Source organism: Propithecus coquereli, unplaced genomic scaffold (assembly GCF_000956105.1).
Source record: "Propithecus coquereli isolate 6110/MARCELLA unplaced genomic scaffold, Pcoq_1.0 Scaffold9, whole genome shotgun sequence".
NCBI classification, from domain to species: domain Eukaryota; kingdom Metazoa; phylum Chordata; class Mammalia; order Primates; family Indriidae; genus Propithecus; species Propithecus coquereli.
The window spans coordinates 14,975,207-14,998,978 of record NW_012155284.1 but is presented as its reverse complement, the minus strand read 5'-3'; the positions used below and the strand labels follow the sequence as shown (position 1 = coordinate 14,998,978).

Sequence of the window (23,772 nt, the reverse complement as noted above, 5' to 3'; positions counted from 1 at the left end):
AGGTAACAAATATTTACCAAATGGCATCACAAAAAAGTATAGGATATATTTGCCTATGTGGCACCAACTTAGCATGTATTAAAAATGATTATATATATAATTACTTTTAGAAATACAGAAAATTAACCTAAACATTTAGAGGAAGAACTATCTGGACCCCAAAAAAGGGTTTAAAAATAGATACCCTTAGGAAAAAAGTTTTTCCTCATGGCATACTGAAAATTGGCTTACCTCAGAAGGAAGCAAGAATAATTATTTTATTTAAAGTTCTTGTTTCAAGGTATTAATGGTCTTCTAATCATAGTTCATGTTGTTTAAAAAAAACCAAATCAGATGACCATTGCAAGGGCCTTCAGACACCAAGAATATCATGTACTGTTGGCACCTGTGGCCAAAACTCTTCTGAGAAAGTTTATTCCAAAAGTGTATTTTTGTTTCAGTTCTTTGGAAGCACCTATTGCTTTGTATTAATGTGGTCTAGGCAAGTCTTGCTCCCCATTTCTAGTGTATTTTTACAGAAGAATAAAACACTACATGAAATAAAATATAAGGGAAAACCATATGGATCTTTAAAAAATGAACCTGTATTTAGGAACATCGAATCAATGAAGGCCTTTTGAAATGGGTTTGGCTATATTTGTAGAAATTAGCAAGGCTTATAAGTCAAACGTCTTCTCATAAAGCAAGTGTGGGGATATCTGCAAGGCTGGTTTAAATTGTTTCTACATTTCTACACATGCAGTGCAAAATCTCTTAGTAACCATATCTGGTATATATAGTAAAACCTCAATTAAAATATTTGAGGGATGGGAAAATTTTCATATTTTAATTGTTAACTGAGGGGTAAGCCACAAAAATGCTTTTTTGCATGTTACTAAAATTTGCTATTTTGCTACTATTTTCAAGTAGTTAAGTCTATAGATCATAAACATTAATTAATTCTTAGAAACTAATAAGTCTGGATATTTTCATGCCTCTGGTCATCAATTACCATTACGAAACATAGATACAGGTACAGAAGGTAGAGGACATGGATTTGAGAGATGCATATTTAACCCTGGAAGTGATTTTCCTTATTTTTTTTCCTATGAAAATTCCCAAGTGCTCAATTCCAATCACACCTCTCATTCCCACCCCTCCGAGGTAACTACGATTCTGATTTTTTATGATAATAATTTCCTTGCTTTTCTTAATAATTTTACTTCCCAATTATTTATTTGCCTGTTTTTGGACTTTATATATAAGGAGTCATACTGTAGGTTTTCTTTTGTAACTTTATTCTTTAGTTCAATATTGTGAATATGAGATACTTTTATGTTGTTGTAACTATATCCTGTTCATTTTTATTGTTCTTTAATATTCTATTTAGTACTATGCAACAATTATATTTATCTGTTCTTCTATTAATGAACATTTGGATTATTTCCAATTTCTGACAACTGTAAATTACCCTGATATGGATGTTTTTTTGTACATTCACATATGTGTAAATGTTTTTCCTTTCATAAAATACTAGGTATGAGTTATTGTTTTATACTTTATAATTATCTCATTTTAAAAAATAGAAATTATGGGAGATTTTTATTTAATCTAGGGTCCTAGCTAAATGAGATATAACTATACAATTCTTACAATGCTGAACCTAGTGTTAATTATGTTACTACCGAAATACTAATAGTACTGTAGTGATATTAAATACAAATCTTCTTGAATTTTCTCATTAAATAACACTTTTAAAACACAGATGATTTGTGCCTTGGTGTCATATGCAAATTTTTCCACTCAGAAAACATAAACATCATTCATTAATAAATTAAATGTAGAATACTGTTAGTCTCCATTTATGAGAAGTTATTATAACTTACTATTGTTAAGCATAGGTATACTTGTCCAGACCAAAACTGTATATAGTAGATCTATGATTATTTCCTAGCAGCATATATTTCACAACAAAAAACCCAACTCTAGCCACCTGCTGTCATAGTGCACGCAGCTGTCAGGCCACATGACCATGACTGGCAGAAAAAATAAAAACCCAACCCTATATCTACAGCACTATAGATAATTATTGAATTTACAGACTCTACTTTTGTTATGTTTCTAAGACAAAGCAAAAAAATATGTATTGGTTTAAGAATATGCCTCTTCCTTGATTATGAAATTCATAGTAAATCAAAGTATATTTATATTTCCAGAAATCTTTGCAGCATGATAAGAAAGTCATATTTTTTGTATTCTACTTTTAATTTAGAGAGGTCTTATTTACATAGTCCAAAAATTAGCCTTGAATATAGGAATATGAGCCAGAGTTCAGTCTTCAACTAAAATTTACAGATCCCTGTGTAAAACTGCACTCCTGGCTTTGTTTCCAGAATGCATGAGGACATACTCCTAATTGTGATTTTAGATTTATTTTCACTAAAACAATTATACTGTAAAGTATGGACTTTTAGTCTATAACAGAGGGAGTCAATGTAAAAAATGAATCTTTCTAAATAACCCTGTACATATCTTAGTCTCTTAACAACAACAACAAAAAGTTAACATTTAATGCCACCTCCCATTTTTTTCCACAAAGTTGTGCTGATACACATAAATTAAGCAAAAATGAATTAAGTTGATATCATCTATAGCAAGTTAAGTGTCTTATCTACTATGTTCTCATAAACTGTTTCATCAATCTTCATGAAACTAACAATTTATTGCCTTCTAAAGTCAAATCTTTTTCTCTCACTCTCTGTATGACTAGGGTGCTTGAATATAATTGAACTTGAAGCTTTGAGGATACAAATATTGTACTGACAGTGGTTTATTCTTTTTTTCCCCAAATATAGTTATGACTTTGTCTCAAAGATATTTATGGTTAGAGCAAAGTTCCCAAAATGTGTCAGATAAACAGGAGGAGAAACCTGTTTTGCCAAGCTCTTTCTTGGATTCTACATTTTAAAAAAAGGTCCCACCTATAAAGAAAGTTTTCCATCTAATAGACTGATGTTGATCTTTAAAGGTAATTGCTAGAGAGGAAATGAAAGTGCCTTGGTCATCTTGTTCATCTTATATCACTTCTCTTGTAGCTCTACTCTCAGCTTTCTTCCTAATTCACCTTTGACAGTAACATTGCCTCTCTTAATGGGTTCAGCTTCCATCCTCTCTGTGAAAATGGCTACTATGTATTTAATTTGGAACTGTAAGAAATTTTGATATGAATCTTTGACAGTTCAAACAATTTAACAGACTTTAATTTTCATAGAGCAAGAGTTGATTCACAGAGCCCCGTAATTTTTGAAAACTATATGAAATTACTCTGTACTATTGCTAAGTGGTGGAAAATGTATGAAAAACTGGCTTAAATTACTTCTGGCTGCCTTCCACTGCCTGGTAAATTAGCCCATAGTCATCAGTCAGTATGAGCCATAATACCAGGTTCATCTTTCTCTATTTTCTAAATAAATAAATAAAGTCCCGCAGGCAGATAGGAAAGACACTACCTGCAAAGCCGTCGTCGGAAAACATCAGAAGCTGGCATAACACGTCCATTTTAACGGAAATGGGTTCTTTATTATTTAATCTGGACGGCTTCTGGCGATTCATGAACCACTTATTGAATCACCGAGTTTAAGAAATCTGAAAAAAAATATTGGGAGTTGGTAAACACCATCTCCTGATTTATCAATAGCATCTAGTGTTTCAGAATGACACGAGAGACTCTGTATTCTATTGGTATTTAAAGGCCATGGAATTGTTTTCACATAGTGAAATTTTCATTTCACATAGTGAAATTTCACATAGTGAATCTCTATAAATCATAGAAAGCTCATTGTTAAAATCTACCATCATCTTTGGCCTATACAGTCACTAAGTAGAGAAAGGTATGCGTTTTGTTGGCTGGGCTGCAGTTCCTAAACAATTCATCTTTCAAGATTTCTTTTTCTTGAGAAGAGAAGCTAAAATAAAATGTTATGAGTCTTTTGAGCCAACTATAAAACATAAATGTAACCTCAATCCCTGATCAAAATATCACTGGATTTTTAAAAATATCACGCATAGCTGTTAAAACAATTAAGTTCACTGCATTAATAAAAAGGACAAAGAAAATTCAACAAAGTTACTATTATGTCTTTGTGCTCCAGTGAAGTGACCACTTTAAAGGACCTCTGTTTAAAAATCCTTTATTGGCCGGGCGCGGTGGCTCACGCCTGTAATCCTAGCACTCTGGGAGGCCGAGGCGGGCAGATTGTTTGAGCTCAGGAGTTTGAGACCAGCCTGAGCAAGAGCGAGACCCCGTCTCTACTAAAAATTAGAAAGAAATTAATTGCACAACTAGAAATATACAGAAAAAATTAGCCGGGCATGGTGGCGCGTGCCTGTAGTCCCAGCTACTCGGGAGGCTGAGGCAGTAGGATTGCTTGAGCCTAGGAGTTTGAGGTTGCTGTGAGCTAGGCTGACGCCACGGCACTCACTCTAGCCAGGGCAACAGAGTGAGACTCTGTCTCAAAAAAAAAAAAAAAAAATCCTTTATTGCTTGGTCAGATTATAATCAGATTTGTTTAGTTTATTACTAAAGAAGGGGAAAAAAGCCAACTTTTCCTACCCATTGTCTTTCACATCTATCTCTTATTAATGGTTTAACTTTGTGAACATTCCCATGAGGATACACGAGAGAAATATTTTTATAAAATACAGGATAAATAAGCTCATTATAACCCTGTCAACACTAATCGTGCTAACATATACGAAATGCAAAGAGGCAATAAAGCTTAAATAATGCTTTTTGAAGCATTAATTCTTTAAATTAATTCTTTAAATTGATTCAATGAAATACTTTATTGCAACTAGTAATAATTTTTCATCCCTCACCAAACTAGTGGTGATTTCTTAACTGCATTTTACCAGCAATTGAGGGATTTCCTTTTGGAGTGTCTTAACAGCCTTAATATGGTTTCAACCAGGCAGGATCTGGCAGGAGATCGAAACTGATCCTTGTATTTAGTATACAGGGATAGTACTAGCAAATGAGCTGTGCAATAGGCAATGGGACAGAAACAGGATAGAGGAGAAAAGAAAACGGTAATTTAAAAAAAAACCAAGAAAATGGCAGCCATCAAAAATGTACAGGAATCCTGAGTATGTTATACAGTTTGTCTTTCTGGTGATAGACATTCAGACTCGGTTATGGAAACATAAGCCAAGTCCAGGGAGAAATTCCAGATCTGACTTGATTTCTGGGGAGAGCAGATCTTCAACAACGTTTGAAATTTAGTTAAATGATGTCATTAAAACCATCTTGGGGGCTGGCTGCGGTGGCTCACACCTGTCATCCTAGCACTCTGGGAGGCCGAGGCGGGCAGACCGTTTGAGCTCAGGAGTTTGAGACCAGCCTGAGCAAGAGTGAGACCCCATCTCTACTAAAAATAGAAAGAAATTAGCTGGACAACGAAAAATATATAGAAAAAATTAGCCGGGCATGGTGGCGCATGCCTGTAGTCCCAGCTACTTGGGAGACTGAGGCAGAAGGATCGCTTAAGCCCAGGAGTTTGAGGTTACTGTGAGCTAGGCTGACGCGACGGCACACTATCCCAGTAACAGAGTGAGACTCTGTCTCAAAAAAAAACCATCTTGGAAAATGATATTGCTAGTGCTTTGTATTTAGAACTACTAAAAGATGTCATACAAATTCTCCGTGGTCTATCTTTATAGCACTTCACTCAGTTTTCATACTAGGTAAGTATAATGTTATAATTATCTATTACTAAGATTAAAAACTGTTAGGTTATAAAAGAAGAACTGCCTTCTGAAATAAATTTCCAATTCCTTCAACTTTATAATTACATTAATTAATTTAAAAGAGCCTATTTTGAAGATTTATCTTTTGATTTTAGAGTAAAGCACTGTGCTAGGTAATTTAAAATTTCTTGTTTGTGGTCTTTTAAAAATATGTAATTGTAAGTTTTCAAAATAAGATCAGGCTACTACAAGATAAGAAGGGTAATTTTAATGAATAATGTTACCCTACATAACCTATCTGAATTTTTAAAATTTTACAATGTAATCACATTAATATAAACTTGGAACAAAGCCAAATTTTAAAAAGAATTTCCATTGTTTGCCTGTATTTTATGTATGCTTCACTTTTTCACAAAGCGTTTAATCTCTCCTCCCCAAGAAAAAAATTACACAAAACAGTTGAAGATAATGGTAGAGCAATAAAGCACTGAAACCTTGATATTGTTTAAAATAATGATATTTACCATTTAATGAATGTCTATTAAGTGTTTATATATGATAGCATGATAGACTATTATATATATAATGCCTGATCATGTAAGTATTATGACTTAAACTCATTTAACAAATAAGGATACTAAAGATTAGAAATGTTAAGTAAGTAACATGGCCTAAGTCACACAGTTAGAAAGTGAGACCCACGTCTATCAGTTTCCAAAGTCCAGTCCTGAAGCCCTATGCAGGTCAGATGTGGAAGAACATCTGCTTTCCAAAACATGGTTATACCTGAGCTAATTTATATTCTTCACATTTAAAAACCAGACTCTGTGAATATCCATTAAAGGACCAGAGCATAAGTTCCCAACCTGTAGAAAAGATGGATTGCTTAATAAATTTTCAAAGACAAAACCTTTTCTCTAAGTTCTCAATTCCTGGATGTTTGGTTTTTTGTTGTTGTTGTTTGTTACTATTAGATACTTTGGCTCTCCTACAGAACTCAGTTTCTTCACCAACAAAATGAAATATATAATCACTGAATTAAAGCTTGGCCTATGTGCTATTAAATTACATAAACCTAAATTCTTTCTGAAATTGTTTCCCATTTATTGAACAATTGTAACACTCACATCATCAACCCCACTTACATCCTTGCTCCATTTCCTCTAATCTATTCAATAAGTTCTATTTGAAGAAAAAAAATGTTACAATGATATATTAAAGTATTTGGGGAACAGTTGAAATATCACTGGGACTTAAAAAAGTTATTCATTATGCAAAGTTTGAAGCACTACATATTAGGCTTCTACCAATGGCTTACTTTCTGGAGCAATTTATCATCACTCTCCAGAGATTACTTACTCTAGAAAGCTGGTGATGTAGTCTCGACTGCAAGCAGACCAGGAAAAAGGATTGGTATTTGCAGTAATGTGAGCTGCCATAAGTTTTGCTGCTTCGTGACCTTTTGTCCCACAAGAATTTCCAATTCCATCATGGTTCATACCAAAACTGTTTTAACACAGAAGAAACATAAAAGAAAGAAATAAGAAAAAAAAAATAAACAAACTCCAACACATCCTTTATTTCCTCATTTTGGCCATTTATTAGGCTTATCAACATATGCCTTCCATCAAGATACACCAGATCCTCTAAAGAAACATATGATTAAAGTTAAAGAGACTAAGGAATAATTTAATGATATATATCTAAATACCTTTAAATTTATCATATATTCTCATGTTATCTCACATTATTTAATCTCTTCTTGAGCAGAAAGGGGAATATATATTAATCCTCACTTTACAGATGAGAAAACAGATTTAGCAAAGATTAAGGACCTATTAAAGATCAGAGTTCATATTGTTAGTAGAAACTGCCTTTTAACATGCCAGTGTTCATCCTACCTCACAATGCTCAATCCAAAAGGGAACTATAAATAGAAAGCTATGATCCATTGAGTTCTAGGTTATAGGCCAAACACAGAAGTCCTTTTTCTTATTAATATTGATAAAGGAGAATTAAATACACATTATTTGTATGTATGTGCGTTTTCAAAACACCTTTTGAAAAAACTTGACATACTTAAGGATAATGGTTTTTCTTTGTCATAGTCTCCCTTCATTTTTCAAAGATTTTATTTGTCATTTTTTTCCTATGTAGTATAGCTAACAATGTGACTAAAAACACATTTCAATAAGTATTTTTTTATGAAATGGTTGACCCGCTTAATATGAATACATTTTAACTTTTCTTCACAAGTAGCCAGAAGGTTGAATATTACTTAAAAAATAAAGTGATGTCTCCATTGTGACATTCTAACACAGGCACCATGATATGTGTTCAAGGAAATGTGACTTGAGTATAAAACAGATGAGGACAATTGCTGGAGAAAAAGTCTGGAAATGTGGTTGAGAATAGATAAGTATAAGATAATTAATGGAAGTAAATATTCATATCTGTCCTCTTGGCAGCATAGAAATATGGGAGATTTGTAAGTAAGAGCAACTGAAGATTTCTGAGTCAGAGAATATGGAATTGATCCATATTTTAGACAGGTCATTATAGTAACTCTACGGTAGAGATATTGAAGTGGGAAAAGAATGGAGCCGGGAGAGCAGTCAGAAGATCATTACCAATTGAAAAATGATTTTGGTCTGCATTAGGGCACTGGATAAACAGGTGAGCTTAGATTTGAGACATGTTTAGATAGCAGAATGAATTGGCTTTTATAAGTACAATATAAAAACAGCTATAATGAAAACATATATGTTCACATATGGGGGACAGGGAGGAGGAGTTAGTAATTCAGGTGGAGGAACCAACATAAGCAAAGAAAGAGAAGAAGTATATGAGTATACAGAGCTCTAAATTAAAACATCGAATAACCTTCCAAGATCATCAATATTTAATATTCTAGTTTGACATTAACATACTGGAGTCAACCTCTCTGAATGGCCTTCTAGGAATTTGAAGGTGAAGTTTCAAGTGTGTTGAATCAGACCTATATCGTGTCAAAAAATAAACAACAGATTTACATACAGAGCTAAGTAGTATAAATGTGTAATTCAAGAAAATTAATATCCCTTATTTCTTTCAAAAGTTGATGCTGTGTTAATACTACTATGATTTAAAAGTAATGATAGCTTTAAAAACATTATTTCCTTTTAGTAATTGTCTTATACATACCTCTGTGTCATGTTAAGATGGGTGTAAGACAGGCTTTAAGAGAATCAATTTTGAGATCCTCAACTTACTTCTATACTCTTTCCTAAAAAAAGTAAAACTTCCACTTTTGAAATCGTATTTTCTGATCTTACAAAAGAAAAGCTTATCTTTCACCCATCCATAATTTTACAATAGTGTATTGCCTTGGAGTATAAAAATATGGGTGCTAAGAAAAGAGACAACTAGAAACATTGTTTCTAGTGTCTGTGTAAGAGAATGACTTTTAATGATTGGTTTTAATTAAACTGTATCAGGTGATTTTCAATTGCTTACTTTCATCAAGTTTGCAGGAGGATATAATCAAATTAACAGCTAATAACTATTTTTTGATGATAGATACCATGGTTATGTTTTGATAAATAATTCAAAGGAGATGAAAGAATTGGGTGATATTTCTATAATAAACTCCTTTTATACTTGTCTACTTTTGTGAATAAGCATTCACATCAATAGAAACAAAATATAGAAATCAAATTGATGCTGAAATCTCGCCTCATTCTAGCAATACAGAGATAAGTGCAGTAACTGAAAAAAATACAACTAATTAAAGATACATGTTCTAGTAAAACATTTGCTTTTATATTTAATTATCAAAATTTGTAATATGTGTTCCTTCAATCAAACACTAATAATTATGTAATGTACATTAAATACAGAAGAAAATCTTTTTATGACAACAGAAAATTTTTTTTTTTTTTTTTAGACAGAGTCTCACTCTCTTGCCTGGGGTGAGTGCTGTGGCATCAGCCTAGCTCACAGCAACCTCAAACTCCTGGGCTCAAGCAATCCTACTGTCTCAGCCTCCCGAGTAGCTGGGACCACAGGCACACGCCACCATGCCCGGCTAATTTTTTCTACCTATATTTTTAGCTGTCCAATTAATTTCTTTCCATTTTTTGGTAGAGACAGGGTCTCGCTCTTGCTCAGGCTGGTCTCGAACTCCTGAGCTCAGAACAATCCGCCCGCCTCGGCCTCCCAGAGTGCTAGGATTACAGGCGTGAGCCACCATGCCCGGCCAGAAAAATTTTTAATGTAATTTTAATTTATACGTTTTTGTTCTAGAGATATATGATACAGCGTATAACTTGAAAATACTCATAAGCATAAAAATATTTTTCAAAATATATTAGGATAGGAGAAGCCAAGATGGCTGACTAGAGACATTGCTTGTCAGACTGTCTCAGCTGGAAGATGGGCTACTGGACTGAGGAGCACAGGTGTGGATCACAGAGAAAATTGACAAACATGACTGGGAACCCCATGGAGGAAAGCTGCAAAGCTGAGAAAGAGGAGGGTGGAAAGAACAAGATAGCCCTGAGGATCAAACCCAGAGAGGCTTGGAGCCCAGAGAAAGGGTGAAGGGGGTTTCCCCTGCCCCACCTATGTGCCTTTGGTGAGTAGCAGGACACAAAGTATATTGAAGGCTTTTCCAGCCTCCATGAGCCCAGGTATGGAGGCTAATTAGGAACAGTGGGGTGAACCAGTAAGCCCCAAGAGTTTGGGCACCCATAAGGGGCACATATGGGAGAGTGCCACAAGAGAGTGGAGTGCCGGCTTTTTTACACCTAGACAGTTCCTCTTTTGCTCCTGGCATCCAAGCAAGTAGTCAGACCTCAGGCCAACTGGGAGCCACAGCCTCTCCCCCACTCATTGAAACCACAAGAGTAACTTGAATGGAGAAACTCAGGAGCAGCTGCTTCTCTATGGCAGCTGCCCACTCCAGGCTGACCTCAGAGAGAGTGAGCCCATCACAATTTGAGAGTTACCTGCCCATTTACATTTTGTGTGATTGGCACCAGTGGCCCTGGACACAGGAGTGGTGAAGAGAGATGCAGAGAAGAGGTTTCAGACATGCACTTGAGTGGTGAGGGAGCCCTTGGACATATCCTACAGGAGAGTGTGATGGGGTATTGAGGAACAGGGATCCGTGAGCATCCACCCCATCCCGGTGCAGGCGAGCTGCCATAGTGGATGGGAGTGTGGCAATTGGAGAAAAACAGCATAGCTTCTGGTTCCATGACAACCAAACGCCTCAGACCCACTGGCTGACCCCTCTCCTGACTCATTACAATAGGGAGTGCAGCTTGAGCCAAGAAACTTGTGAGTGGCTGCTTCTCTCTGGTGGGAGCATGCCTCTAGCTAAGGTCCCTGTAGACAGAGGAGCCCACTACTATCCCTTTGGGGACTTGCGGTGGAATAGGAGTGCACAGCTGGGGAACTCCCTGCCCACCATTGTTTTGTGGAGATGCACGCTAGTGAGTCAGACACACGGACTGGGGGGCTGGTTTCAGGTGGTGAGGGAACTCACATGGACTGGTCTGACCGGAGTGTGCAGTAGGGTTCCAGGGAGCAGCAATTTGGGAGGGTGCTCAGCCCTTCCTGCAGAGAAACTGTGCTAGTGGACAAGGGAAGAAAGAGCCCTGCCCAGAGCCTTAGCATTCAAGCATTTAGGTCCCTCCTTCGGGAACAGGCTTCCTGAAGTTTGGAGAGCTTGTATTAAACCTCATTCCAGTGGCTCCCCCTAGCAACTGGAAAAGCAACTGCTGAGCCCCAAGGAGGCTCTGCAAAGCCTTGTATTGTAGGCTCTTGAAATATAGCCACGATTTGCTCTGCCATCTGCTTTGTTCCTCCGCCCACCTCAGTGGGAGTATAGATCAAGCAACCCCCTGGGAGATACAGAGTCCCTCCTAAAGCTTGAGCACTTGTGTGCCCCACCTGGGGGACCAGAGCTTACCACGGTATGGTAAGAACATCCCGGAAGCCTCTTCTTCCACACAAATATCAACCAATGACAAGGGGAACAACTCTATAGTTCAGCATAGTGCCTTCCAAATCAAGCAAACAGGTGTGGCTGATTTGTACTCACAAGTACCACCTGCCATCTTGGAGATTAAGCTGGGGGACCAAACCCAATTCACACTGCTGGGAAGAGGTGAAGACAGCAGGTCAGAGACAACCCGAGAGGATCATCAAACCTACTCGAACATCCCATAGGCAACTCGGGACCAGCACTCCTCTCCTTGCCAGGGATCAATCTTTGGGGACGCCAAGCCAGGCCTGCAAGCCAGGCCTAGTACCCTCAGGTCTCAATTGAGAGACCAGATGAAAAGGAATCAGTGAAAGAACTAAAGAACTCCAGAAATATGAAAAATCAGAGTGAAAGGACACCTCCAAAAGAAAACAATAACTCCTTAACAATAGATACCAAAGAAAATGAAAATATTGAAATGACTGATAGAGTTCCAAATATGGATTATAAGGAAACTCAATGAAATACAAGAGAAAATGGAAAGCCCAACACAAAGAAACCACAAAAATAGTACAGGAAATGAATGAAAAATTCATTAAAGGAAATATAAAACACAGTGGAAAGTTTTGAGAATAGACTAGATCCAACAGAAGAATCTCAGAGCTTGAAGACAGCATCTTTGAATTAAACAAGTCAGTCAAAGATAAGAAACAGAAAAATAACCGGAACAAACAAAGCCTACAAGAAATATTGGATTATGTAAAGAAGCCTAAAATAAGAATCACAGGCATCCCTGAGGTTGAAGAAGAAAATACACAAGGGTTGAAAAACCTGTTTAAGGAAATAATTGAGGAAAACTTCGCTGGTCTTGCTAGAAATTTAGATATCCAGGTACAAAAAGCTCAACAAACTCCTGAGAGATTCATTGCAAAGCAGCAATCACCACAACACATAGTCATCAGATTCACCAAAGTTAACATGAAAGAGGAACTTCTGCAATCTGTAAGGTAAAAACATCAGGTAGCTAACAAAGGAAAACCCATCAGGCTAACTGCAGAATTCTCAACTAAGACCTTACAAGCCAGAAGGGATTGGGGCCCAATTCTCAATCTTCTTAAACAGAATAATGGCCAGCCTAGAATCTTGTATCCTGAAAAACTAAGTTTTATATATGAGGGAGAAATAAAGACTTTCTCAGACACAAGCAAATACTATGGGAATTTGTCAAAACCAGACCTGCCCTACAGGAAGTATTCAGAACTGCATTATACACTGATCAGCACAATAGACACCCACTAGTTTAAAATCCCCCAAAAGCTAAAGCTCAGAACTCATACACCATAATGGCTGAAGAGGTAAAACAAAGCAATCAGGTTCTACCCAACAGGGTGAACAGAAATATACCCCACTTATTAATTCTTTCAATAAATGTGATTTGCTTGAATTCCCCACTCAAGAGACACAGGCTGGCTGAAAGGATAAAAAAAATACAAGCCAAGTATCTGCTCTCTCCAAGAAACATATATAACCCACAAAAACTCATTCAGACTCAAGGTGAAGGGAGGAAAAAAATATTCCATGAAAATGGAAATTTAAAAGAAGTTGTTATAGCCATTCTCATATCAGATAAGATAGGCCTGAAATCAACAATAGTAAAGAAAGACAAAGATGGCCATTATATAATGGTAAAGGAAACAATTCAACAAGATATAACAATCCTAAATATTTATGTACCTAGTACAGATGCACCTGGATTCATAAAGCCAGCTCTGCTAGAGTTAAACAAAGTGATGATAAACAGCATCATCATAATAGCTGAGGACATCAACACCCCACTGACAGAAGTGGACAGATCCTCCAAGCAGAAAATAAACAATGAAAAACTGGACTTAAATGGGACTCTAGAACAAATGGGCCTAACAGATATTTACAGAACTTTCTACTCCAAAACTACTGAATATATGTTCTTCTCGTCAGCACATGGAACATTGTCTAAGATTGATCACATCTTAGGCCACAAAAGATGTCTAAACAAATTCAAAAAAACAGAAATTATACCATATATCTTCATAGAGCACAGTGGAATAAAATTAGAAATCGACCCCAACAGAAAAATTCAACTCTATGCAAAGCCATGGAAATTAAACAACCTACTGCTGAAAGATTATTGAGTCAAGGAGGAAATTAAGATGGAAATCAAAAGATTCCTCAAACTAAATGACAAAGGGGATACAAGTTATCAAAATCTGTGGGATTCAGCAAAAGCAGTTGTAAGAGGAAAACTGACATCCTTAAAATGCCTACATCAAAAAGACAGAAAGATCACAAATCAACAATCTAATGAATCATCTAAAGGAATTAGAAAAGAAAGGGCAAACCAATCCCAAACCCAGAAGATGAAAAGAAATAACTAAGGTCAGAGCAGAACAAAATGAAATTGATAACAAAATTATACAGAAGATTAATGAAACAAGAAGTTGGTTCTTTAAAAGGATAAACCAAATTGATAGGCCATTTGCTAGATTAACCAGAAATAGAAAAGAAAGGACCCAAATAAGCTCAATCAGAAATGAAAAGGAGACGTTACAACTGGTAACACAGAAATACAAAATATCATCTCTGAATACTATTAATATAAAAATCTCTATGCACATAAACTTGAAAATGTTGAGGAAATGAACAAATTCTTGGAAACACACAACCTCCCAAAGCTCAGTTGGGAAGAAATAGAACTCCTGACCAGACCAATAACAAGCAACGAAATCGAAGCAGCAATAAGAAATATTTCAACAAAAAAAAGTCATAAACCAGATGGTTTCACAGCTGAGCGTTGTTGGACCTACAAAGAAGAACTGGTAACCCACTCATACTACAGAAATTATTTCATAACATCAAGAAGAAAGGAATCCTCCCCAATTCATTCTATGAAGCCAGTATCACCTTGATATGAAAGCCAGGAAAGGACGTAACAAAAAAAGAAAACTACAGACTAATATGTCTTATGAATACAGAAGCAAAAATTCTTAATAAAATTCTAGAAAACAAAATTCAGTGGCACATCAAAAAAAATAATCCACCACAATCAAGTGGGCTTTATCCCAGGGATACAAGGATGGTTCAACATACATAAATCCATACATGTGATCCACCATATAAACACAAGCAAAAACAAAGACCATATGATCATTTCAATAAATGTAGAAAAACCATTTGACAAAATCCAGCACCCATTTATAAGAACTCTTAACAAAACAGGCATAGACGGAACACACCTCAAAATTATAAAAGCTACATATGAGAAACCCACAGCCAACAGCATACTGAATGGGGAAAGTTGAAAGCATTCCCACTTAGAACTGGAAGTAGACCAGGTTGCACACTGTCACCACTTTTATTCAACATGGAGCTGGAAGTCCTAGCCAGAGCAGTCAGGCAAGAGAAGGAAATCAAGGGTATCCAAATGGGGAAAGAGGAGGTCAAACTATAGCTCTTCACTGATGATATGATCATGTATATAGAAAACCCTGAAGATTCTGCCAAGAGCCTACTGGAATTGATAAATTCAGCAAAGTCTCAGGATACAAAGTCAATGAACACAAATCAGTAGCATTTCTATACACCAACAACAGTCAAGCTGATAATCAAACCAAAGACTCATTATCTTTCACAGTAGCTACAAAGAAAATAAAATACCTAGAAATATGTTTAACCAAGGAGGTGAAAGACCTCTACAAGGAGAACTATGAATCACTGAGGAAGGAAATCCCAGAAAATGTAAACAAATGGAAAAACATATCATGCTCACAGATCGGCAGAATCAACATTGTTAAAATGTCTATACTACCCTAAGTGATTTACAGATTCAATGCAATCCCCATTAAAATATTAACGTCATTTTTCACAGATCTAGAAAAAATAATTCTGAGCTTCGTATGGAACCAGAAAAGAGCCCGAAAAGCCAAAGCAACCTCAAGCAAAAGGAAAAAAAAAAGGAGGCATCATTTTAAAAGACTTTAAGCTATAGTAACCAAAATGGCATGGTACTGACACAAAAACAGAGACACAGACCTATGGATCAGAACAGAGAACCCAGATATAAAACCATTCTCATGCTGCCATCAGATTTTTGACAAAGCAGATAACAATATACACTGGGGAAAATAATCCCTATTCAATAAATGGTGCTGGGAAAATTGGATAGCGACATGTAGAAGACTGAAACAGGATCCTTACATCTTACCACTCATGAAAATTAATTCAAAATGGATAACAGACTTAAACCTAAGACATGAAACTATAAGAATTCTTGAATAAAATGTTGGAAAAACTCTTCTAAATATTGGCCTAAGTAAAGAATCTATAAAGAAGACCCCAGAGGCAAACCACAGCAACAACAACAACAAAAAAAATCAATAAATGAGACTTGATCAGCCAAGAAAATAATCAATAGAGTGAATAGATAATGTACAAAACGGGAGAGAATACTTGCAGGCTATACATCCAATAAAGGGCTAATAACCAGAATCTACAAAGAACTCAAGCAAATCAGCATGAAAAAAATCAAACAACCCCATTAAAAAGTGGGCAAAAGACATGATTAGAGGCTTCTCAAAAGATCAATCAATGGCCAATAAACATATGAAAAAATGCTCAGTCTTGCTAATTATCAAGGAAATGCAAATCAAAACCACAATAAGATATCACCTAAGTCCATTGAGAATGGCTTTTATCAAAAAGTCCCAAAACAATAGATACTGGTGTGGATGTGGAGAGAAGGAAACACTTACATATTGTTGGCGGGACTGCAAACTACTACAACCTCTATGGAAAATAGTATGGCATTGCTCAAAGAACTAAAAGTAGACTTACCATCTGATCCAGCAATCCCACTACTGGGTATTTACCCAAAGAAAAAAAAGACATTTTATAAAAAAGACACTTGCACTCGAATGTTTTTTGCAGCACAATTCAGAATCGCAAAGATGTGGAATCAACCCAAATGCCTATCAATTCATGAGTGGATTAATAAAATGTGGTATACGTATACCGTGGAATACTACTCAGTCATAAAAAACGATAAATTAATACCTTTTATAACAACCTGGATGAAATAGGAGACCATTCTTTTTTTTTTTTTTTGAGACAGAGTCTCACTGTGTTGCCCGGGCTAGAGTGCCGTGGCGTCATCTTAGCTCGCAGCAACCTCAAACTCCTGGGCTCAAGTGATCCTCCTGCCTCAGCCTCCCGAGTAGCTGAAACTACAGGCATGCGCCACCATGCCCGGCTAGTTTTTTCTATATATTTTTAGTTGTCCAATTAATTTCTTTCTATTTTTAGTAGAGACGGGGTCTCGCTCTTGCTCAGGCTGGTTTCGAACTCCTGAGCTCAAACCATCCGCCCGCCTCGGCCTCCCAGAGAGCTAGGATTACAGGCATGAGCCACCGCGCCTGGCCAGGAGACCATTCTAAGTGAAGTATTGCAAGAATGGAAAAACACCACATGTACTCACTATTAAATTGGAACAAATTGATCAGCACTCATGTGCACACATGGAAGTAAAACTCAAAGGTTTAAATTAAGCAAGTAGGAGGGGGAAGGATGGGATGGGTGAAATCATATCTAATGGGTACAGTGTACACTATCTGGGTGATGGGCATACTTATAACTTTGACTTAAACTTTACAAAAGCAATTATGTAACCAAAACATTTGTACCCCTGTAATATTCTGAAATTAAATACATAAATAAATAAAATATATTAAGATATATAAAAATACATTAAGATAAAATTCTGAAAGAGAATGAGCATATTGAATTAAAAGAGAGAAAAATGATGCAAGTTTTGACTATAGAACTTGTTCATGTATTTTTAAAATATATAATGATAGTTACCTAATTGTTATGGCATATAGATTAAATCAGATATATTTAAGAGAGGGATACACCAATTTTATTTTTAAATGCCAAGATTTGCAATACCCTAGAAATTCTATCCTTTACAACCACTTAGACATAAAAAAATTTTAGATATCAACTGAAAAATATAAAATAGAGTACATGATTTTTTAAAATCCTCAGAAGTATATAAGCAAAAAGATTTTAAAAACCAATGAACACAAGTACTGAAGGAGAAAATCCTGAGTTCTATTTCTACTAGCAATCCTTACAGTTCAGCTGTGAGATGCAGATGGCTGTCTGAAGGATTTAGGTTTCAGTTGTCTAAGAGAATATATTATTGTAGCCCATATTTTAAACATAAGACATCCCAGAAATGATCTGCCAATGTCAAATGGGTCATTAACAGTGACACAAAGTGAAATGAACTTTTAAAATGACATTCATGACATTAGTTTCAAAGATCCCTCTGATCAGAGATCAGAGTATAAAACTCCAGGCTAATCAGGCTAGAGTACAAAATATATTTCTTTTTTTAAAGATAGGTTCCTTCTTGGAAACTCTATCACTCAAGAGTTTGGCAGAAGAAGTAAAATTCATAAGTGATCAGAGAAAATAAAACAAGATGCCACTTTAAAACCCTCATACTGGCAAAAATTAGGGTATTAGCTAGGACAAAGTGTCACCACCGGTGTAGAGAAACAGGTATCTTTAGTGCAGAACAGCTGAAGTGTGGTCATAGCAGCTGTTCTGGGAGAGCAACTCATCAGAACTTCATCAGTTAAATAGCCATATACATTATGACCCAGCAATCCTATTCTTGCATATATATATCTCATAAATATTCTCAAAGGGATATATACAAGAATGTTTATGGCAGAATTATTCATGATAGCAAAGAGCTGAAGACAATCTAGGTGTCTATCACTAGGAAATGGGTAAGTAAACTTTGACAGATGTATATTATGGAATACAAAGCAGAAGTTAGAAGCAACAAACGTCTACACATATATATGAGTAGATATTAACAAAAGTGAAAAAATTAAGAAAGGGAACAAAGTCTTTAGCACTATATTATATAATGAAACAAATGTTACATATATGCTCTTGAATGACAAAAGAAGGGCTGAGAAATTATTCCAAATTAAAGACTAAAGAAACACAAGTAAATGCAATGGAAACTGGATTAGGAAGAAAAAATGTTGTGAAGGACATTGCTGGGACAATTTATGAAATCTGAATATAGACTGTATATTAGATAATAGTAGTATATCAATGTCAAATTTTCTAATTGTACTGTGGTTATATAGGAAAATATCTTTTGTTCTCAGGAAAAAAAAATGCTGAAATTTTAGTAATAAGGACCATAACGTCTACAACTTACTCTCAAAGAGTTCAGGGGGAAAAAAAAATACACACACACACACACACACACACACACACATATAAAGGAAGAGATGAAACAAGTGCTGTAAAATATTAACAACTTACGAATTTGGGTGAAGGACATATGGGAAATCTTTCTACTATAGCAACGTTTCTGTAAATCTAAAATTTCAAACTTAAAAGTTAAACAGTAAACACATACACAATACAAAACAACCTGCAATATTTCATTAAGGATACATATGTATTCAAAGATACATATCAAATTCGTTAGACTAGCTATCTGTGGGAGGGGATAAATGGGAATATAGAAATATATATATATATATGTTTATACAGATATTAAACAAGAAAGGTCCTTGCTTGGACTGATACTAATAATGATGCTCTGCCATGAATTATAGAGATAAATAGAGAAAAGAGAAAGAGAGAGATAAAATTAAGTCACTCTCTGCTCTTGAGTTTCCAAAGATAATAATTAAAAGAAGAAGAGGAGGCAAAACAAAGGCGAATTTGGCAAACCTGGGGCTAATTAGGGGGTTAATGGGTAAACAGTGGTAATAAGAGAACATCTCCATGGTTGGTTTTATGTGTTTAGTAAAACAATTCAGATTATACAGAGTTAATGATTCTCATTTGTGGAGGCTTTTAGAAACACAAAGACAGAGAGAAAGTGACAGACAGAGATACAGAGATGATAGGAGAGACAGTCTTTGGGTATTTTGTGATCTTCCACATCTTGTTGAGTGAGCCAAGACTGCAAGGCCCTGATCGCTTGTTCTATTACTCAGACCATTCCGTGGGGTAACTCTGAGAGGTAAGGTAACATGTCCCTTGGACAAAGAACAGGTTAACTTATTACTTGCTATAAAGTTTGTAAATTCTCCAAGCTCAGTGTTTCTTAGTTGTGATGCAAACCCTGCATGTGCAGCATTTTTATGGGCAGTATTGTGCCACCCCTGTGGAATGTGGGGCTAAGAGGAACCAATGTAAATATGCTAATGCTTATGCTGCTTGCTGTACTGTATTAAAATCCTTTGCCTCTGACCCAGAAATATAATATCTTTTGCCAACATCCGTGCGACAGTAATAGGCAACTTACTGGTTTCTAAGTAGGGTAAAATCAAATCTCAAATCCAATGAGAGAGAGAGAGAGAGAGAGAGAAAGAGCATGAGAGGGAGAAGTTTGTAGTTCATTAGGGTAATATAATCATCATAGAAAGTTAAGTAGTACTGAAAGCAAAGTACTCCAACTTAGTCTTAACTTTTTAGAAAATGAAGCCCAAATTCTCAAAAATATCTGTTAAGACAAAATAAGCCTTTTTATTTTGTTTCCTTCCCAGGAGATAAATTCTACATAGAAGAGTTTCAATTAAATCTTTGAGTAGATTCAAGTAAAAAAAATAAATTGCATCTCCCAATGTCTTAGTATTTCTGTTCATATCTCAAAAGTTTAAAAAACATTGATTATTTCTAAATCGTTGAGTAAAAAATTTCCTCCTGTTCCCCCTAAGACTTCGATCCCCAAGCCCCTGGACACAGCCTATTAGGAAACAGGCCGTGCATCTCTGCCTGAGCTCTACCACCCACCCACCCCGACCCTACCCCTGGTCCAAAAAGGTTGGGGACCACTCTCCTAAGATATTACCCAAAGGTAATAAAAAAAATTAAAAAAAGAAACACAAACTCTACATTTAATGAAAAGTAGGAAACTTCTAAAACCATAAACTACAATATCATAATGTGTGTGGAAGGATGGCTCAATACAAAGTCAAAGAGAAGTGAAGAAGGACACTGAGAGAAGACACCAATAACTGAAGATCTGTGCTAAAGTGAACAGAGAATGTTTCTTCAACGTTAAATGCAACAACCTCAGGAGCAAAACCAACAATCCCTCTTATGAACAATTAGAATAAAGATGCAAACTCTTGAAATATACCCCTTTATTCTAGTTGTCAGAAGAAGGGTAGGCTGAGCAAAATGGATAATCAAACAAACCATTTTTGTGGGAAGCAGTAGTCTGTCAGTAAGAAAAAGTGAGAGATTCTGCCTCACCAGCAGTTTTATAGAAAATACAATGTTAAAGAACTTGAATCATATAAAATATTGTATCATTAATAAATTACTACTTACTGAGAAAGTAGCTCTGGCCCCTACCCAGCATAAACCTTGTGTAAATACTTCAGACAAATCAAGCTCATTCAAAGATGTACAATTCAAAATGAATAAGAAATGGATCTATAAATATATTAAATTTTTAAAAAAGAACAGGAAATACAAATAGAAGATGAAGAACATTTGATGGAAAAAATGTTGCTACAGAAAATATAAAAATTAGACACATACTGCCACGAATTTGAACAATGAAGTCATCATTTCATAAAAATAACTTAATGTATATATAAGCAATCAGGGAAGATATTGTAAGGCAGGAGATGAGAATATGAGCTACCAGAAAAAATAACTGGGCCAAGAAAAAAAACCCATCATACGAAAAAGGCCACATCGAGGTAGCAAAAAAATTAGATAACTGCTAAAAACATTTCTCACAGGAGTGAGAAAAACAAGCAAAATGAAAATGGACAGAGTTTAAAAAGATCAAAGTAAAGGAATCCAACATATTTATTACTATTGTCCACAAAAAAGAGAAGCAAAATAATTTTAAAAAGAAAAAAGTATTAAAATACAATGCAAGAAAATGTTCGAGAAATAAAACTGGCTAAAATAGGATCAAAATTGAACTATTCTATGTCCTAGGAAAAACTAATGCAGGATGAATTCACACTTAGCCACATCCCAGTAAACTTACAGGACTTCAAAAAATAAAGTATCTTTTGGGCAATCGGGGCCAAAGAATAAATTACCTATAAGGGTAAAACATTTAGAGTAGCTTCAGATTTCTCTGTAGTGGTATTTAACACCAGCAGACCATGGAGTAGTGCTTCAATCTTGTACCCAGCCAAAGTGTGTATAAGAATCATTTCTAATAAGAACTCTGGGAACAAGCTTTCATGAGCTATTCTTACAAAAACTGCTACGAGATAAACTTCGGTTTTGTTTTAAAATAATGTAAAAGTTTTATAGCCTATTGACACTCTTTGAGTTTCACAGTAGGCAATACATACAAGTAAAACTGGATCACTGGTCCAATTAATTCCCTTGTCTTATTTCTCAATTATATTTTCTAGTTGGTTATGTTTGTTTTTGTGAGGTTATTTTTAGTCTCTTACATACATATTATATTTTAAATCATACAAACTTACAAGAAAATAAGACATAGATATATGTTTTAAAAAATAATTATAAAGCAAACATCCATGCTATCTCTACCAAATTTAAAAAATAGAACATTTCGGCTGGGCGCGGTGGCTCACGCCTGTAATCCTAGCTCTCTGGGAGGCCGAGGCGGGCGGATTGTTTGAGCTCAGGAGTTCAAAACCAGCCTGAGCAAGAGTGAGACCCCGTCTCTACTAAAAATAGAAAGAAATTAATTGGACAACTAAAAATGTATAGAAAAAAACTAGCCGGGCATGGTGGCGCATGCCTGTAGTCCCAGCTACTCGGGAGGCTGAGGCAAGAGGATCGCTTGAGCCCAGGAGTTTGAGGTTGCTGTGAGCTAAGATGACGCCACGGCACTCTAGCCCGGGCAACACAGTGAGACTCTGTCTCAAAAAAAAAAAAAAAAAAAATAGAACATTAATGAAAAATAGTCTCTCATGTTCACCTTCACAATCATATTCTTCCTTCCCTGAGGAAGAGTCACTAGCCTGACTTGTGGCAATCATTTCCTATGCATCCATAAACAATATTTGCTAATTCTGCTACGTTTTGAAATCTATAAAAGTAGAATCGTTTTGTATATATTCTTTTATAACTTGCTTTGTTCATTCAACAATTTGTTAGGGTCTTCTCTGTTGAGCTGTTTAGCTGTACACCATTCATTTTTACTGCTGTATAGGAATTCATTGTATAATAGATGTAACATTTATTTATCCATTTTGTAATGATGGATTTGGGATGATTCCCAGTATAGGGCTATGAACAATGCTGCTATGAGTATTCTTGAATATGTCTCCTGTATATATGTAAGAATATCTCTAGAACAACTTCTGAATTTTGTTGTAGGATCTTTTACACTCTTAAAAATATTGAAGACTCCAAAGACCTTTTGTTTATGAGGTTTTATCTAGTTATATTTATCATATTAAAAATTAAAACTGAGAACTTTTAAGTGCATGATTCATTTTAAATGATCCCAATATGTTAACATAGTCATTTAAATTAAAAATATCTATATTTTTCTAAATAAAAGATTTCAGTGAGAAAGGTAGCATTGTTTTATTTCATTTTTGCTAATCTCTTTAGTGTCTGACATAATCAAAGATAGCTGGATTCTCATATCTGCTTCTTAATTCAACATCTTGTGGTATTTTTGTTTTGGATAAAGTATAAGATGAAAATCTGGCCTCACACAAATGTGTAGTTGGAAAGGGAGGAGTATTTTCATAGACTTTTCAGATAACTGCAGATATCTTTTTTTGGTACTATAATAGTATTTGACAACTGGTAGTTTTTTAATGTTAGTTGCAACATGGATTCTGAAACCATATCAATGATCTTTTTATATTGTTACATTAATATCACCAATCTCATCAGGAGAGTCTTTAAGTATTAGGAAGCTGTCCAGAGAATGGTGGCAGATATGTTTTCCTAAATTTGAATTTTTGTTCAAAAGCTCTAATTTTATCATTGACAACAAATAATGTCAGTTATTTTTCTTGAATAGCAGGTTCATT

The 23,772-nt window shown here is 35.5% G+C and overlaps 1 protein-coding gene across 1 annotated transcript in view; it reads right to left on the bottom strand.

The window, feature by feature from the left end:
• ADAMTS6 (ADAM metallopeptidase with thrombospondin type 1 motif, 6) overlaps nt 1-23,772 on the bottom strand; it is a 302,363-nt gene that overhangs the window by 117,185 nt on the left and 161,406 nt on the right. Inside the window, exon 9 of the mRNA XM_012664545.1 lies at nt 7,084-7,230. Coding sequence (XP_012519999.1) covers nt 7,084-7,230 — 147 coding nt within the window. The remainder of the gene's footprint in view (nt 1-7,083; nt 7,231-23,772) is intronic.